Genomic DNA, 18,828 nt, shown 5'->3' on the forward strand with positions numbered 1-18,828 from the left:
GGCATGAGAAAAGTTGAGTTTCCAAGTGGGCTCCCTTTGGCCCTTAGAGGTCACAGCCTCAGGGGACATCATAAGGACTCAAGGTCAGTGAACTCAGAGGTGTTTGTGGCTCCAACTGTGGGCAGCTTGGCCCTGCTTCCCAGAACGCCAGCTTCTAGCAGAATGACCGTCTGCCCCCTCTTGCCTGCCCCTCAGCCAACCACCCACCATCCTCCCAGGGGACCCTGGGCTAGAATGAGTCACTCACATTTACTGGGGATCCTTCTGCACCGTGTTGTGGTTTAATCATCCACTCCTCGGTCCTGGAGGGTGGTCTTGTGACTTCAGAGTCAAACTGAAGCCCACAGAAATGCAGACCCACACTCACCCGGCAGCCCGAGCACGGAATTTGTGCTTCTGACATGTAGGAGGCCAGCCCCTCGGTCCCCTACCCAGGCTCCTGGCTCAGCGTGAGGCCAATGCAGCATCACCAAGGGCTTTCTCAGTGCCTACTCGGCCCTTGCTCACGCTGGGCCAGTTGCCCTCAGCCCAGCCACTAGGCCCAGAAGCCCGCCTCCTGAATGCCTCAGAGCTGGGCCTCCTTGCCCAGCCCGGGCTGCGGGCCCACCCGGACGGGTGGTGTCCAGCTGTGCACCTGGTGTTGGACCCAGCTGCTGGGAGGATAGCTGGGCCATTCCAAGTGGGCTCAGGAGAAAACAAGGTCTCTAGATATGGATGATCCTGGCCCCTGCAGCCCGGGGCCAGGTCAGGGCCTGCTGGTTGGGACGTGCTTTTCTGGAGACAGGTGAGCACTTGCGGCCCAAGACCTGCTCAGCACACTCCTCCTGTTCGCCTCTCTGGCCCAGATGCTAACCAGGTGCTGGCCTCCTGTCAGAATCCCTTAAGACTTCCGGGACAGTCGCACCGCATCACCCCATACCATGAGCACCGGGGCCCTGCCCCAGCTCCGTGCTGAGGACGTGAGTGGAGTCACTGCCACCTCACCTGGGGCTCCCCCTCATCGTCAGGGTCCTCATGCCGGCCCGAGCCGGGAAGCAGACAGAATAAAGACAAGAGAGACCGAAGTATAGCTCAAAGGTTGCTATCTTTTTTGGTTTCCTTTTTTGCTTTTGTAAAGAAAAATAAGGTTGGATTTTTGTTTCAAAGAAAACATAAGAAAGCCCCTCCCCACCCAGCCCCTCCCCTGCCTCTGCTGGGGTGTTGGCTGCGCCTGGGCAGGACGGCGCAGACCGCCCAGGCCCCGAGAGGAGAAGGGTGGGCTGTACGGGGCTTCCTCAGAGCCAGAGAGGAACTGTGTTTGAGAACGGAGTTTGGCTTTGTAGGCAAAAAATAAAATTAAAAAGTCGACACACGTGCCCACTATACAAATGGGGGCCAAGAGACACCATCTCCGAGTTGGAACCATCTCTGGCAGTTGGACTAAAGGTCCTGATGTGGCCCCGGGCCCCCTGGGTCCCCATGTTCTGGGGGGAGACAGGGCAGGAAACAGCAGCTCTCGGGACAGAAGTGGGGGGAAGAGGAGAAGGGGGAGAGTCAGAGCAATCTCCTTCCCCGCATGGTAAAAACAATCACTAAAAAAGCACCCAAAGCTTAAAAAAACTAAACCTCCCTGGCAGGGAGAATTGGGGGCATCCTGCTTATCAGCAAAATGCCTTACCTGGCAAAAATGTGTAGAAAAATAAAATTAAACTTTATCCCTGAATGACAGAGTGAAGACCCTTCCTCCTGCCCTCATGACCCTCCCATCCCCTCCCCCCCAAGAAGTCTCAAAATTCACCGAGGAAACCAATTCCTCCCCAAGTGGCACAAACACGTGCACTGACACACACATGCACCCGCACACATACACGCGCTGCCCACACCTGTGGCCGAGGCCCAGGGCAGCAGGGGCTGGGGGCTCTGATGTCCACAGGCACACGCAGTCTCTCATCCCTCACAGCATCGTGAGGGTCCCTGTGCCAGACTGAGGTCCCTCCTTCCTCCTCCCAGGGCAGGACAGGACCCCAGCACCAGGGTGGGGGGGTGGGGTGGACCTGCAGCAGGGGTCAGGAGGGCGGTGGGGGAGTAGGGCAGGAAAGCCAGCCAAGGTGGCCTGAGGATGAGGTCACACTCAGCCCATAGTGACAACAAATAAAAGGGAAGAAAGTGGGGTCTCAGCGGCTGAAGGGAGCCAGGTCTACAGTGGGGCGGGGGTCTGGCCTCATCTGTGACCTACGGGCTGCCCCGGGCAGTCCCGCAGCACGTGGAGGGGCCCGGAAGCGCAGGCCTGGGTGGGGCGGGGGGGGGGCCCTGGGCAGCCTTCACAGAGCAATGGGCTGCCGCCGGGGAAGATCGCCAGAGGTAATGCAACGGGTGCAGAAGGGAGCCCGGGGGAGGTGCTTATGCTAGTCCCTAGCTGGGCTCCTGAGACCCAGGGATTCTGAGGAGCCCGGGGCTGGGGACCCCAGACCCCCAGGGCCCCCCTGGGAGAGCCAGCGGCCAGGCTGGGCCTGGAGCCAACGGGAGGGGTAAGGGGGGGAGAGTGTGCCCACCCTCAAGGGGCCTGCCCAAGGGACCTGTTTCTCATCGGGCAGGGCTGAGGACAGGTGACATGGGGGCCTTCCCCCCCGCCTCCCCCAGGGAGCCCGAGGCGGCCGGTGGGACAGGGGTGTACAGTACTGAGATGTGGTCACAGCCCGCGGCTTGGGGTCAGGAGGCATGTGGCCCCTGCCGCCATTACAGCAATAGTGGTGTCGCTGCTGGGCCGGACCATGGGGGACCCCTGGGGTCGTGCAGCCCCTTGGGGATCCCTGGCTTCAGGACAGCACCAAACACAACTGATGTGAGCCAAGGAGATGGGTGGAGAGGGGTGCGGCCTCACGGACCACACTCAGCCCTGCAGTCTGTCAGGTGAGGGGACAAGGCGTCCTGAGGGCAGGACTCGGTCCAGTGGGTCGAGGGCCCTGGAGAAGAGGGGGAGGCAGAGCCCCTCGGGAGGGCTCCGCGGCCGGCAGTGGCAGCAGCATGCACCTGGGCGCCGGGAGGCTGAGGGCCGCGGGTCAGCGCAGGCTCTGGTACAGGTAGGCTGAGGTGAAGAGGGCATTGGCAGCCAAGCTCACGGCCAGGAGGCCTCGGACCAGGGAGGGGCCGAAAGAACCTTCAGGAGAGAGGGAGAGACGCGGTCAAAGGCACAGAGGTGGGAAGATGAGCCTGTGGGTGGAGTCCCTGACCCGGCGAGCAGGGACACTGTGGGGCCAAGCCCAGCGCTTCCCTGGTTCCCAGAGGCCTCTCCACCAGAGACCTCAACCTGGGGTCACCTCGTCAAGTGCCCCCTCCCTGAGGGCGCCTCCTTGCCTGAGCCACCGGGCAGGCCCTGGGCTAGGGTGTCACGCACTTGTACCTTGGTGATGGAGGTGGGGGTGCAACACCACTTTACAGACAGGAAACGGGGCTTTAAGGATGAGAGCCCTGCCCAGGCTCAGCGGTTAACTGGCTGACCGAGGTCCCGCACTCCAAGTCTGTGCTCTGGCCACGGCTCCGCTGCTGGGTCACACCCCCAGGCCCCGGGAAAGCCCCTCGTGTGCCACTCTGTCTGTCTTCAACACACAGGCCCCATGCTCCCCAGGGACAGCTAAGTGCTGAGTGCTAAGCACTCGCCAGGCACCCCACACCTTATGCGCATCTTACGCAGAGCCGGGACTTGATCTTGCGGGGCCGGGACTGGGGCTCCGACTGGGGCCCAGGCACCCGGCGCTCCATGCAGGCCTGCAGCCCCCACACTAGCCCCCCCGCACCCCTGCTCTCCAGGGCATGCCCTCCCAGGCGGTCTCTGCGAAGGCGGAAGTGTTTTTGTCTGTGATGTCTAATAAAGCAGCCACGGGCCACACGTGGCAACGGGCACTTGAAACGTGGCTGGCACAGGAACTAAATTTTCATTGCTATTAAACTTTGTTAAAATTTAAACGGCTGCCCGTGAGGGGAGGCGGCTGTCATAGCGCGAACCCAAGCCCGGACTGAGGGCGAGAAGGCTGTCTGCCGAGTGAGCCTGGACCCAGAAGGTGCTGGGTGCGTTATCTAACTAACCACCCTGTCGCTTGAGGGCCCCCCTGAGGGGTCTTTCTATCAGGGTCCCAGGCAGGCCAGGAGGCGATGGTGGCTGCAGACCCGAGCCTCCCACACTGCCCTGCCCTCCTTCTGCACGTCGGGGCACAGACCTTTCCAGGCGGTGGCATCCTCTGAGCACCCTCTGGTGGTGGTGTCCACCACACAGGTGGATGACTGGGACGAGTCATCCTCTTTCTTGATGGAGCGGCTGCTGCAGGCGCTGCCTCTCTCCGGCACTGACCTCATGTCTGCAGAGAGAAGGGGTGTCTGAGTAGATGCTCACAGTTCATCCCCAGGGACAGACACGGGGCTGCTTCAAACCCCAGGACAGCCCTTGGACATGGCCGGTCAGCACTGTCTGTCTGTCCCAACCCGCTCACCCCACCCTGTGCAGTGGGAGCTGTTCTACATTGGGAACGGCAAACTCTAACGCCATCAGGTGCTGACAGGTGATGGCCAGAGTGAAGCTCCTGAAGGAGGCAGGTCAATGGGGTGGGAGTGGCAGAGATGGGGACGTGGGACCTCAATCTGCCCTTCTACTTGTCTGATCAATATTCAGGCCCAGTGTGGCCAAATCTTCTGACCTTGTAAGAGACACAGGAAATCCACACATTCATGCAAAAGCTCTAGATTTTAAAGGTTGAGGCCTAATTTAAAAAAGGTAAAAACGCTTTGCCAAATATCATTTGAGCAAAAACGAAAATATCTGTTACCAGATGCAGCCCAGCAGGGCATCGCGCATTTCTGATCCATCCCAAGGAACAGAGGCTCCCTCAAGGTCAATTGCAAAACAGGAAAATAAAATCAGCCAACAGAGAGGACCATGTCCTGGAGGGTTCAAGGTCACCAGAAGCCAGGCCAGAAGTGACTGGAGCTCTTGGGAGGGTGGCCACACGCACTTGGATAAGATCAAGGACAGGCCCGGTGCAGCCTCTCCCACTGCGGCACTGACCGCGGAGGCGCTCCCACAGCCCTGCCGGGCTCCTCTGCCTCCGGGGAGGGCGGTCAGAGGGTCGTACCCACTGTGTGCTTCGTGTCCTGAACCGGCTGCCTCTGTGGGACCTGGGGTGGCTCGGTGGGGAAGAGGCTGCTGTTGTGGGGCGAGTGTTCATCTGAGCTGCTGGGGGTGCTGGGGGCCTCCCCGGGGGGCGACGGGAAGAGAAGCAGCTTCTGTCCCCTCAGGTTGAGCCGGGCAGGGCTGATGAGGGGCCTGCGGTAGCGCAGAGAGCCAGAGCTGGAGGCCACCGAGCCAGCCACGGAGGGCGCGGGGGAAGGGAGTGGGGAGGACGGACAGCTCCCGGCCCGCAGAGAGAAGTGATCTGCAGGGAGGACACAAAAGCAACACATTAACGCATGAACGTTTGCTATTGCTACAGCAAGCTGACATGGCTATTTTGTTAATCTATTACCCAAGAAAGGAAGGCAGGGCTCTGCAGAGATAGGGGGCGGGGGGTCAGAGCAGGGAGGGGAGTGCACCCTGCCAGGCACCTGGGGGAGGGGGGAGGACCATGGAGCCTCAGCCATGTCCCCTTGGCCTCCCAGTTTCCATCCAAAGCCCTGGTACTGCCCTCTGCTGAGAGCAAGGCCCAGAGACTGAAGGTTGGGGCCTCAGAGCTCTGGACGACAGCACTGTGTCGAATCTGAGAAACTGCCACGCCCATCTGACCCCAAAGCTCATGCTTAACCTCTCTCTGTTCCGCCCCACACAAGGCTCCGGGAAGCCCGGCCTGCACGCTGCCCCCACCCAACGCGGCCTCCCTGTCACCCCTCTCAGCTCTCGGTTCTCCTCACCTGAAAGAGGAACCTCCCCGGATCGAGACACCTGAGACGGTGGGCGGCTCCCACTGAACAGATACCCTGAGTCTAGAGGAAAGAAAGGTGACATAGGTCGGGCCTGCGGAGATGACAGCCACCTACCCTCTCCCTCTGCATGGCCTGCTCTGCTGGAATCCAGCCTGCCAGCACATCCCTGCCTCTCACCCTGGGGGACGATTAACCCCAGTCGGTTCATTTCTAAAAGAACAAACCACGAAGCAAAGTGCCCATCCCCCGCAGTCTGCCACCATCTCCTCACGAGATGGTTAGCCAAAGGCTCGGGCAGGGCCTGCACCCACCCTGGGCACAAACCCGCTGCACCTCCACCCCGAAGGCCTAAGACCCTGTGCCCGGCTCCTGGGCCTCCCAGGTCCCGAGTCTAGGGTGCTCCACGGTGCCCCTGCTCTACCTGCTGCTCACCAAGGGCCTGGAGGCCTAACAGAACCGGGGCCTGCACTGGGCCAGGGCCCAGCTGTGTTACCTGCCGCGGGCAGGGCTCGGGGATTCTGCTTACTAACAATTTCCTGGCGGGAGGACAGGCAGCAGCCCCTCCCTCCTGGCAACCCGGCCACGTGTGGTTACATAGGAACACTCGGAGTCTGGGTCCCTGTGCGTGGGGCGATCACACCTCCGGTCCCCCCGAAGGCCTCGAACCTCATCTGCCGTCAGCTGAATACCGTGTCCTCTCGTGAGCCATCCCTCCTGCAGCGTGACCCACCCTCTACCTAGGAGGACACCCACCTACACACACGGGGCTAGAAGTCTGAGCGAGGCTCAAACCCCACCTCCTAGCACAGCGGGACGCCGAGCATGTCACAGGAAGAAACTGAGGCTCGAAGCGCCTGACTGAGCTGCCGCTCCCACTTGGCAGAGCTGCCGAGGGGCTTAGATGAGTCAGTGACTGCATGTCAGCAAGCCCGGCGTAGCTAAGCCGTGCCCATATTCTCAGGGGACGGGGTCCTGCCCAGCAGCCCCAGCACCAGGCCTGGGACCCAGGGAGCCCGCCCCAGGCCCCCAAGGGTGAGGAAAAGCTACCGCACAGCGGCTTCCCCACTGAGGATGATCGTCACAGAGCACGCGCAGGCCTCTAGGGTAGGAAAAACGGGGTTCGGTCGAGTTTCCAGAAAGACCCTACCGGGAAATTTCAGTGAGGGATGAGACAAAGTCTCTTGTGACAGAGATCAGGTCTCGGTCCCGCCAGGGTCCACATGCGGCAAGTGTTCAGTAAACATGGCTGACCTGAACTGAACCCGTCCTCTGGACCACACAGAGAGGCAGGGGTCTGAAAACCACAGCAGTGATAAGGGCAAAGTGGTGGTGGGAGAGAGAGACCCAGAGCGAGGACATTTACGAGTGGCCAACGTGCCACCCTCCAGAGCACCTTAAACGCGTCACCTCACTAACCCTCACAGCCCCCCAAGGCAGGGTCTCCTACTACTAGCTTCACTGCTTGTGAGGGAAACTGGTTCAGAGTGGCTAAGTCCCTCGGCCAAGGGCGGTGGCTGGTCCTGCCCGTTCCCGACCCCGTCCCGCACCGCCTCCCAGCCCGTGCCCAGCGGCCGGCCGCCCTGTCCGCCACGCCCCAGCGCCTCTTACCTGCGCGGGTCAGAGAGGGTATGGTTCCCAGCGAGAGGGCCCGGCTGAGGCGGCCGGGCAGTGAGGAGGGTGAGGCCCGTCGGGGAGACCGGAACAGCTGCTGGTTGGCGAGTGGCAGGAAGCCAGGTGGGGTGGGGATGAACAGAGATGGTGAGGAGCCTGCGACACTGGAGCAGGGGATGGCCAGGCTGGGATAAGTGGGGAAAAGGCTGGCAGAGTCTCCTGGGAAGTACCTGTGAGAGCCATGGGCCGGGGGGAAGAGGCGGGTCAGCCTGGGGGGCTCCGAGGCAGCCTCCGCCCAGCCGTCTGTCCTCCCTCCCCCAGTGCAAGGTGGGCCCTGAGTCGGGGTCCCAGAGGAGGCGTGCGTTAGTTGAAGCAGAAAAGCAGTTTGACCACATTCACACCATTAGGACCAGGTGGCTGGGAGGTGTCAGCGAGACCCCCCTCCCTGCATGCCCCTTCCGATCTCCCTCAGCCTCACAGCAAACTAGTTCCACTACAAGTCTCGGTATTAAAGTGACACTGTCACCCTTGCCAACCTCATGCCAATCCTTCGCTCCACCTCACACCAGGCTCTCAGTAAAGGCTGTGGCCTTTGGCTCCCCTCTGCCTTTTCCTGCTTGTGCCCACAGCCCTGGGGCAGCGGCCGCGCTTGGAGAGTCCCCTGCTCCCTGGGGACTGACTCCAGGAGTCCCAGCGCTGCTCGCTGGCCTCTGACACTAGACACTAATCTAAAGCCGCTGGTAGAGCAGGGGGGAGGTGGCCGGGCTTGGGATCTCCGGGGAGAGGAAAGCAGGACACAAGCCAGACTTGAACTGAGAAGAGACCCGTGAGTGATCGCAAGGCTGTCCCCCAAAGACGGATAGTGACAGTGTCTCTTTAACTCGAGAGTGGTACAAATCACACGATAGGACCTGGTGGCCCCAAGCCAGAATGTCAACCATGCTTCTGATTAAGGCAACCGATTACAGAGGGGGAGGGGCAGAGACAGTTAATGTATTAGTCCGCCCACGGTCTGGACGGAGCTGCAGAAGTCCAGCCTTACCTCGGTCCCAAGGGACAAAAGAGCCCATAAACAATGTGTCGATGGACAGCAAGGCTAGCTCAGGCCCTGCGGCAGAGCTGGGGCGGCTAGGGGACATCCCCCCACCCTGTGCCCATCTCGACTGAACACTCGGGGTACCGCCGGCCGAGCCGCACTCCCCCGAGTTCCCTGATATTTCCGCCATGCTCCTCCCTTTGAACCAGCTTTATGGGGTCAGTGTGGGGTTGGTGTCACCCTCTTGGAGATCTAAGACCTTTTTACTGTCTTCCAAAGGGCCAGGCCACATGGACTTCAGAAGCAAAGGCAGCCTCAGTGTTTGGACAACATGGAAAATCAAGGAAGGAGCTCATCAAGCCAAGCTGCTGATGCCCATCTGACACCCACCTCCTTGCCCCCGAGACACCTGGGGAAGGCCCCATCTCTAAATAGAAGTCACGATTTTGTGCTGTCGCTTTAGAACTACCATGCCATATTTGGCAGGGCAGTGTGTGTGTGTGTGTGTGGGGTTAGCCTTAGGCACCGCAGGGGCTGTAAACACGCGAGACCTTTGGTCAGCTTGTTCTGATCACGCATGGAGCTGTCCCCTGCTGGGGCCTGCGCCTCCTAGAGGACCCAGGTCTGTCCCATGGAGCAGCAGCCTCACAAGAGCAGGGTGACCAGCCCCTTCTAGCAGGTGGCAGCAGGACTCTGCACCCACCCCCACCAGGCAGCCCTCCGGAGGACCACCCCTGGGAAGCAGCACGTGAGAGGACAGGGTCTGAGCTGGGCTGCGGGTGTCAGAGGTGGTCAGCTGGCCCAGGACGAGCTGGCTCTTGCTGGCCTTTCCCCACTTCTCCCAGATCCCGCTCACAGCCGCAGCTGCCCCGCACTGAAAACCCGAGTCTCACGTCCACCTGGCACAGGTGGGTTCCCAATTTGGTGCCACTAAAAATAATGGTACTGAGGGGAAGAGTTCTTCAACCTGATCCCTCTTGCTGGGACACCCAGTGACATCACTTGACTAGCTGATCCTTGTAAAGTGCCAAGTGCGAGCTCTGGCCGTGACGCTGAAGATGGTCCCCCGGGAGCCCCGTTACAGGAGCCGGATCTCTGCTGGCTCCAGAGCTCTAAATGTCTCCACGCTCCCCTTGGCGAGGCCCCCAGGCTACCCTGCACCCTCGAACCCCATCTCAAATAGGCATTCAGCCCAGAATCCCAAGTCCACTGGATAAAAGGGTCTGAGGAGGAGATGGGTGGCTGTCCAGTGTCCCATCCGACAGTGGGAAGGATGTTTGGTCTTTCCAACCAAACCCTAGTTCCAGCTGGGAGCAGAAGGAACAAGGACTGTTTAAGTGGCAGTTTATTGAGGTGGGGAAAAACATCACCCAGCACAGTACACGAAGACAGCTAGATCCTGAGCCATTCAATGCCCATGGCGCCAACTCCCAAATCTGACTCCTGTGGGCACGCCTGCACCCCAAAGTCCCCGCCCCGGCAGAGAAGTCTCTGAAGGAACGTGAAAGAAAAAACAAAAAAGACATGGTACCTGACGCCCACCGGTAAAAGCAGGGCCCCGGGGGCATTTATTTAAATACAGCATCAAACACATAGCATCTATGGCCAGGAGCTGTGGTTACAGTGATTAGAGGGTCACTACACAATCATCCACAGTTCTACTACATGACCAGAGAGAAGACGAGACACTGAGCAACAGTCACAGACAGAAGGGACACAGGCTCCTCCCCAGGCGGGTGCGTCGAGGCAGTTTGCTCCTGTCCAGGTGTTACTGGAGGAGCCTGCTTGGCCCAGGGTGGAGACCCCAGACCCAGGGGGAGATCTGTAGCCACGTGTATCTCCCTCGCATCTTGGGGACAGTCACCCTGATCCCGGATGGCCTGACAGTCGCTCCCAGGGGAGGGGAAAGAGGTCCCTGACAGGGGTGACACATTCCCAGTTAATAGGCCATGATCCCAGCGGTGCCTGCACGTCCTCGGCTGTTGCCAATAACACGAGAAGGTGCTGAAATGCTCTCAGAGGTGGAATTTTAAGGGACAAATGGGTAATTTAAAAAAGTCGCACAAAACTCTAAAAAGGCCAGGAAGCCTTTGTCTGAGGAGGTTCGCCTCGTGAGGGAGCCCTCCCATCCCCGCTGGAGGGCGGGAAAGACACCTGCTCAGCAGGGGCTCTGGCCAGCAGGAGAGCTGGTTAAGGTTATTATAAATAATTTAAGTTAAAGACATACACACGTACACACAGATGGCCTGCTTCTACTCAACGCCAAGAAAAGCAGCCATGAGCATCGCGCTGCCAGTCTCGAGAACGGGAGACCACAGACACGCACGGCTGACAGACCACTGGCTCTCCACCTGGGACTGCTGCCCCTTCTCCCCACGGCAGGTGGACTGGGGTGAAGGGACAGGGAGGTGCTCCCCAGCCCCGCAGGCAGACAGCCGCTGGGGCTGGGTCCTGGTTCCAGCACCCCACTCCTTGCTGCACCCCATCAGGCGGGGCCTGTCCGGGGTCACGCAGCTCACGGGGCAGCTCCCGACCCACCCAGGCACTGCAGACGAGGACGCTGAGTAGGGCCCAGGACCACTTGGGCCATGGGAGGCGGGGGGTGGGGGTGGGGGCGGCTCTTACAGCCCAGTGAGTGTGAGGGTTAGAGTTGGGGGCGCTCAGGGCAGCTCTCAGTGCTCTCTGGGCTACCTGGGGCCTGGCCAGTACACTGACCCGCCTGCTCCTCAGGTCCGGTTACTCGGTGGCTCCCCGCGGAGTGTGGCCCTCATGCATGTGTCATGTTTCTGCCTTCCTTGGGCTCTGATGGGCGCAGTGGGAAGGCTGGCACACTTGGGCCACACCTGGAGGGAGGCTTAGGTTCAGAGTGACCAACAGCAGGACATGGGCCCTGGAGGGAGTGTTTAGCCTGCTCTGGGGGCGTCAGAGCATAGAACACCAGGCAGGGGACGGCCTTGGTCCAGCCTCCTGCCATGACCCTTAGACGCAGCCCCCAGGCCAAGAACTTCCTCCTGGGGGCAGCATCTCCATTTCCAGAATGTGTCTACACAGTGGTCAGCACTCAAGGGTCCTAGAAAGGGGTTTCCCTCATCTCACAGATGGTAAACTGAGGCTGAGAACGGCAGGGACCTGCAGGACCACACAGCTAATGAGTTAACAGGTCTGTGCCACACACCAGCCCTGTCTCCTGGAGCGGTGACTCTGGGAGCAGGCAGCGCCTCCCTTGTGGGGCTCTGGGTTGTCACTGGCTCTGCTCTCCCACCTGGCCCAGGCAGAGTGACGCTGCAGCCCAGTGGGCTCCGTGGCTGCCCTGCATGGAAAGCAGGCGCCTCAGCACGCTCTGTGAGGGCCTCCAGGGGCAAGAGTAGTGATACTGACCAGCCAGAGACACAAAGTGACAAATGACCTGGTATTGTTGTGGACCTACATGTGCCTTGGGCCACTTACCTCGTGCTAACTTTAGTCAATTAGATCTTTTCCCCGCAATCTCATGAGGGGAGTGAGTGCAGGAAGCTGGGGACGCCACAGGCATTGGGGGGTCGGAGGTGGCAAGGCCAATGAGAGCCATTCAGGCTCCGCACTGCCAGCCAGTTAGGGTGGCCTTAGCTCGGGAAGCCTGGACCCGAGTCCCTGCAGGGGCGTATGGAGGGGCCAGCTGTGGGGGTCCTGCCTTTCCGGGGCAAAGACGGGATTTCGAGAGTGTGGGTGGGGCATGCATGACCCAGTTCTGTCTGGCCCACAGTAGTGCCAAAAAAAATAAAGGACAGACTTCAGACCCCCTCATCATGGGCAAACTCCCGCCACAACCTGTTGAGAAGAAATTTGCTGACCCTAAAAAAGCAGACTTTTCTACTACCCACCTTTAGAAGGGCCTCGCCCCACAAACTCATGGCCAAGTCCAGTCTGGGCCCAAGAACCGCACCCTCCGTTCCCAGGGCAGGAGGCTGAGGGATAGCGGGGTCTCAGGAAGGTCTCGGAGCAGGAACTGAGCAGTGGATCCGGGGGACAGCCCAGGCAATGAGCCGAAAGGACAGACCGGAGAAGTGATGTGGGGAAGAGGGGGTGGGGGGGCTCTCCTCTGGCCCCCGCTCAGCAGCACCTGCCTGTATCAAGCTACCTGAGTGCTCAGGCCATGCGGCAAGGGCCAGCCTAGAGCCAGTCACCAGCCTGCGTCGGGGACTCAGAAATGGGGCAGGTTAAGAAGAGAAGCAAAGATCAGGCCCACAACCTTCATCCCACGGGTCAGTCAGATAAAGACCCACAGCCAGGATGGGGGCGCCTGGAGCTACCAGCAGGAAGCCATAGATCACAGGCAGGCTGTGTGTGTGTGACCCATGTTCTGGCCTCGGGGCAGTAAGGAGGTCTTAGGCCAGAAAGGTGGTGGCACTGGTGAAAAGCTAGAGAGCACTCAGGAAGTGCCTTAGGTTGGGGGACGGCTTATTGGTGCTGGAAAGGGAAAGGTGGGGGAACAGGCTCAACTCCTCAGGGAAGTAGAGGGGCTGGACCAGGACTGGGGGCTCTAGGCTGGGCAGGGGTGAGAGTGAGGCAGGTAAGAAAGATGCAAGACAGAGCGGTGCCCTGCTCTGGGCCTGTCCGTCCGTCTGTCCTCCCCCCGCAGTCACTGCCGCTTCTCTGACCTTCGGGGCCGGAACCTCCGGGGACCTGTCGCCTTCCTCGTGGCCACAGCTGCCGTGAAGCCCACCAGGCAGCACAGGGACATAGTGCTGAACTTGAGGGTGTCCAGCCAGCTGGGTGAGTCAGCCTGCAGGTACTGCTCGGCCAGGTGCAGCGCCAGCAGCAGGGCCCACAGGCAGGCGGAGAAGGCGTCAACCCTCCGGAGCCTGCGGGGAGATCGGGAGCGGAGTAAGAGTCCATCTCGGCAGGACGAGACTCCTCCATGTCCTGCCACTTCCTGCCTCCTTCATCCACCTGGGCCCTGCTCAAAGGACCTGATCCAAGGCCAAGAAATGTGAGAGGGCCTCGGTCCCGCCTCCAGCAGCTGCACGCTGTGCAACTGAGCCTCAGGGTTCCAGCCTGTACAACTGGGCTAAGACCCCCTACCCCGGTCACTGGGTCCAGAGACCCCGCCCTGCCCTCCTCGGTCACTGAGATGAGGTGGACACCACTGGGTACAGGCGCCGTGACTGCATTGGGAGGGAGCGCAAAGCCCCAGAGCCAGCAGTCAGTGAGGTGGGCGGTTACCGGCGCTCCGACTGCAGATGGGGAAGCTAAGGTGGAGAGAAGCAGGGTGACTTGGCCCTGGGGGCCCCGGCACGCAGGGGTGAGTCCTGCTGGGTGCCGCTGCCCCCTCTACACGAGTCACTTGCTTCGCCTCGCCCACTGGACCCCCGGCTGCCGGGGAAGAGGGGCGCACCTTGTCTCAGTGACGCGGCGGAGCTAGCCCAGGGCTGTGCGCGCCGCAGGCCCTCCTGGCTCCAGCCCCAGCGGCTTCCTCCCAGAGTCCACCCCAGGCAGTAACCAGTGACCCAGGGGCAGACCCCTGTCCCGCCTGGTCCCACACGCACCTGATGCGGCCGGCTAGCAGCATGGCCAGCAGGCAGGTGAGAAGGCCCAGTGCTACGATGCCCGTCTGGTGGCTCTGCCCGAAGGCCCAGGCCTCCCGCAGCTTCTCTGTCATGTGCTCTGGCAGAAGGTCCAGCAGCTGCCGCCAGCCCTCGGCCCCAGTGGCAGTGCCGTTGTCAGGAGTGGCTGAACCATTGCCACTAGGTGGCAAAGCTGGGGGCAGGGTGACCCCAAGGGTAAAGGGGTCACTGGTGCCATACAGCGCGGTGGCCACCAGGAAGGCACAGGCCAGGAAGGCAAGGGCACGGAGCATGATGACCTGGACCGGGGCCTTCACCGCGGACGAGCAGAAGCTCTGAGGGAGGGAGAGACTGGTCAGTGCAATGGCCAGAGCCACCGACGGGCATTCTCAGGCCCACCTAGTGTGCGGGCGTCTGGCCAGGGAGCTACAGCACTCCCTGGAGAACGCGGCCGGGTCCTGTCGACCAGAGGTGCCGTCTTCGCTGTGCCCTCAATTCTCGACAGTCTCGGCTATCCCTAGGCTTACGCTGAGCCCCGCTTCCGGGCCCTCGCCCCGCTGTGAGTCACTGTGTGAGGAGGGGTCTACCGCATTCTTTAGAGAAATCTTTTTGATGTGTCGGTGACCTTATTCTTTCAAATAAAATTTTCAATCATTTTGTCAAACTGTCATCAAAAATTCTTATTATGATTTTAACTGGAGTGCTAATAAATATGTAAGTGACCCTGGCTAAAGTTACATTACAAAAATACAGACGGCAGTGAGCTGTTCTGTCTGGAACGTGATGGTGAGGAGGAAAACCAAACACCCGGGTATCCTGCTGCGCGCGCACGGGCATGTGGGCGGGCGGCGTGGCGTGTGGTCGGAGGCCCAGCCACAGACGGAAACCACATGCCAACTGGACACGGCACATCTGGGGACCCGAGGGGGCAGGCAGAAATTTCTTGGGGGAGGGGGTGATTTTTACTTCTAGATCCACTTGCTACTATTATCCGATTTTAAGAAACAGAATATTCCACTAACTGAATACTGTGATAAAAAATTAATGAGTTTTAGCCAGATGGTCCTGGGTTCAAATCCTGGTGCCTCTAAACACCAGATGACTGGCCCTCTGAAAGTTACTTCACCTCCCTGTTCGGTTTCCCATACTGTAAACGGGAGTCGCAGGGCACATGAGTACACCCGCCAAAAAAGCTGCCGGGAGGAACCAATGCCAAGTGTGGGGAACGCGCCCCAACGCAGCAAGGCAACTCAAAACCCTGGTCAAGTACGCACGTGACGAGTGGATCCCGCTACTGAGCCACGGTCCACAGGACACCCACTCTGGCTGGTGACATGAAAGGGCCTGGGGACAGAGTGGGCATGTGGACCCATGGGAAGGCTGTTTCCTTTGGGAGAAAGGTCTCAGCTCTGGAGAGCTGCCCTCCAGTCACTGGGGCCCGGCCCTCAAAGAAGGGGTTTCCTGCACAAGCTCAAGGGCTGCGATGCCCCGAATGCCCCGTGGCCACCCCGTGCAGACCTGTGTGTGGCTCTGGTCCACCTCCCGGCGCCTGAACTGGTGGCTGAGCAGCAGGGCGCGCAGCTGGCGGTTCTGGTGCTTGATGTAGTGCTCCACGGCCGCCTGGCACGGCCGGCACAGCTTGTACATCTGCTCCAGGTGGTGCCGATACACCTCGATCTCCTCGTCGTATCTGCCCTGGGAGTTGAGGGGGGACAGAGGCTCAGGGTCTTTGGGTCGACTGAGGTCGAACCTGAGTTCACTTACAAGTGGGGTGACCATAGCGAGTCGTTCCCACTCTGATCCTGCTTCCTCCACTGCCCAGTGGGACAAACAGCCCACTGAGCATGGTGACACTGGCTACTAGGAGTAAGGGCTGGCCCAGAGCCTGGGACACAGCAGGTGAGGGGAGACACGCTAGCCCAGTTCTCACTCCAGAGGATCCCCCTGGAGGCCTGGAGCTCGAAATGCGGTCCTGCTTCAGGCCCTGCTCCTGGACGTGGGCTCCAGGAAGGCAGCGTGCCACGGAGAAGGTGGCACTGGGCTGACGCAGCCTGAACTCGGGCACACGTCCAACCCCGAAGCAGAGCCTTCCTTCCCTTAAACCCAAGGATCTGGAAGGCTCTGGAGAGCCCCTGGCTGGGCCAGGGTCTTAGGGGTAGCTGCAGGGTCCCTGGGGCTTTAACAAGAGCCCAGAAGGGATGAGTCAGTCCCACCACCCCTCCTCCTAGGGATACAGCGATGCTCCTCTCTTTCCCCATTTCCGGGGCAGCCGAATGCCTCAGTCTGCAGTGGCCAGGACGGATATCAGTTTGATCTCCTCTTGCTGGGACCAAAATGCCAGAGAAGCCGCCCTGGTTGCCAAGTCACACATGCCTTCCCTTCTTTCTGCAAATTCCCCATCTCCCCCTGCCTGGCCCTCCCTCCCTCCCAGTCTGCGCCTTGGGAAAGCCAGCATCTCTGGGTCTCAGCTCCTGAGGTCACAACCACTGGACTAGGCAAGGTCTGGCGGTAGGAAGGCAGGATTCGCTAGATAAGGCCTCTGGGATCCATGGCGGGGCCGGAAGGTGAACTCCTAACACCCAGCCGCTCAGCAGTATATCTCTTCCTTCCTCTCCCAGAAGCCAAGAGTGTCCTTTACCAACTAGAGCAAACTGCCCGGGCAGCCAGTGGGCAAGCCTGACTCAGAGACAGACTGGTTGGGCCCAATAGGGCCCCAGCTGGAACTACCTCCCTCTGCCCAGGGATGAACCCCCCTTGGACTGGCTGGCGCTGACACCTGTATGATGCTCCCAGGCCTGGAGCCAAGAGCAGAGGGACCATGAGAAAGAGGGAGCACAGGAAGCATGGTCCTAGTGAGACGGAAGATAACACACCCGGAACGAGGGGCCAGCACAGGGTCAGGGTGAGGAGGGGGCCCTGCGAGTATTCAGGACGGGAAAGCCACTGTCTGGAGAGCCCTGTGCATGCCTCTCCCAGAATCTTCTAAAGCAGCAGTCCTCAGCCTTTCTGGCACCAGGGACCCGGGCTCCTAGGAGAATCTAATGCCTGATGACCTCAGGTGGAGCTGAGGTGGTGATGCTGGGCTGGGGAGCGGCTGTAGATACAGATGACGCTTCGTTAGCTCTCCTCCTGCTGTGTGGCTTGGTTCTTAACAGGCCACGGGCCAGTACCAGTCTGTGGCCCGGGGTTTGGGGACCCCTGCTCTAAAGAACCCCCAGCCTCACCTCATCACGCGGTGCGAAGGCGGCCAGCTGCTTGATCTTGGTGGTCTGGTGGTGGCTGCACCTCCTACACAGTAGCACCTGGCTGCTCACCCATTGCTGGGGCTGTGTGGGGGCACCGGGGTTGGGTGCGCTGCTCACCACGTGGTTCAGGTGCTCCATATACTGGGCAGGGATCGGCTTGTTGTAGTCACCATTCTAGGGAAGGAGGGGGTCACGAGTCAGTGCGGGAGCCTCAACCCCAGTGAATCTCCCCAGTGGCTCAGGCTTGGTGACAGGGCAGAAGCCCCGAGCAGCGACACTCTAGAAAGTGGTGGTGGATCTCAAGCATCTCCTCCTGTCTTTCTTTACATGTGACAATTAGCAAAAGCTTGTCTTCCAAAAAAACTACAGAAAAACCCCCCGACAGGCAAGGTGCTGAGAGCACAGCCCTCATCTGGGACCTCAGGCTGGAACCGTGGTCTGGTGCAGGGGTCTGCAGACTAGGGCCTGTGGGCTGGCCTCTCGGGTTCGAGAAGTTCTCTGGGACCACAGCCACGTGCACTCGTTTACATGTTGTGCGTGGTGGCTCAGCAAGCCGAGCGGCGGGAGCCGTGCCTAGAAAGCCTGAGATGCCCTCTGCAGAAAGCCTGTCGACCCGCCACCTAGTGCAAAGCGGAGTGGGTGAGCCAGAAAGCTCTGGGTTTGAACCCCCATCTGCCAAAGCGGGGTGACTTTGGACAAGGCACCTTGGCTCCCTGAGCCTGTTTCCGCGCCCTCAGAGGAGGGGCGCGGGGCGGTGAGGCGGGGGCCTGCCCCAGGGCCGGGCCAGGCAGCGGGGTGGCCGTACCTCCTGGAAGCCGTTGTACTGCTCGCAGTGTGGGCAGTCCCAGCAGTTGCGGTTCCCGTAGGGTACCACCGTGTCCTGGCTGCAGAACCAGCAGTTGACCGTGGTGTGTGTTGGCTTCGTCCTGTGGACAAGGAAAGAGAAGAGGCAGCGGGAGACCCGGCGGGCTGAGCAAGGGCCCTGTCTGGACGTTCTGCATCTGCTGGGAGGACCGGCAAGGGGGCCACGCTGGCTCAGGCTTCTCAGCCCCCCGGCAAAGCTCCCGGCCTGAGCTGGGGAACAGCTGGAGACCCACCATATCCCTTGGCTCCAGCACGCCCATGAGGCGACCCAGGGCCACCTGCCCCTGGTGTCCTGGGGCTCAGGCATGGGGGCACCAGGCCCCAGGCTGGACAGGCCACAGGGCAGACAGGGACCAGACTCCAGGACCTCTCCTCTCCCCACGAGGCTGGCTCCTACACTGCAGAGTGGTGCTCTTGGGGAGCCTGCAGGTGGAAGGAGCCTCCTGTGCTCCACAGAAGTCCCCAGGGCTGAGGGCCAGGGAGGCTGGGGAAGCAGAGACAGCTGCCTGGCTTGCAGCTGGCCAGCCCTCCTCAGTAGAGGGAAGAGTGCGGACAGGCCACAGTGGCCTTGCTGACCACACTTGTGGTGACAGGTGGGGTCTACAGGATAATCCTAGCCCAGACACTAGGGGATCTGTGCTCC

At 60.6% G+C, this 18,828-nt stretch overlaps 1 protein-coding gene across 1 annotated transcript; it reads right to left on the bottom strand.

Moving 5' to 3' along the window:
- Positions 1-1,065: 1,065 nt before the first annotated feature.
- On the bottom strand, positions 1,066-18,819 carry TMEM201 (transmembrane protein 201). Its single transcript, XM_011382605.2, has 10 exons — positions 18,127-18,819; positions 17,301-17,495; positions 15,595-15,771; positions 14,059-14,411; positions 13,171-13,374; positions 7,495-7,727; positions 5,875-5,946; positions 5,103-5,402; positions 4,194-4,331; positions 1,066-3,136 (listed from the first exon to the last, which is right to left on the bottom strand). The coding sequence occupies exons 1-10, from the start codon at positions 18,490-18,492 to the stop codon at positions 3,039-3,041; spliced, it is 2,136 nt and encodes a 711-aa protein (XP_011380907.1). The 5' UTR covers positions 18,493-18,819; the 3' UTR covers positions 1,066-3,038.
- Positions 18,820-18,828: the final 9 nt, after the last annotated feature.

The sequence above is a fragment of the Pteropus vampyrus genome, unplaced genomic scaffold (assembly GCF_000151845.1).
Source record: "Pteropus vampyrus isolate Shadow unplaced genomic scaffold, Pvam_2.0 Scaffold484, whole genome shotgun sequence".
Lineage (NCBI taxonomy): Eukaryota > Metazoa > Chordata > Mammalia > Chiroptera > Pteropodidae > Pteropus > Pteropus vampyrus.

What these genes read in the sequence shown, in the direction of transcription:
- TMEM201 (XM_011382605.2), bottom strand. Translation starts at nt 18,492, where the DNA reads ATGCCTGAGCCCCAGGACACCAGGGGCAGGTGGCCCTGGGTCGCCTCA. An exon ending in CCTTCGCACCGCGTGATGAG is followed by an intron (nt 15,772 to 17,300) that starts GTGAGGCTGGGG and finishes CTCAACTCCCAG; the next exon opens with GGCAGATACGACGAGGAGAT. An exon ending in TGGACCAGAGCCACACACAG is followed by an intron (nt 14,412 to 15,594) that starts GTCTGCACGGGG and finishes TCCCTCCCTCAG; the next exon opens with AGCTTCTGCTCGTCCGCGGT.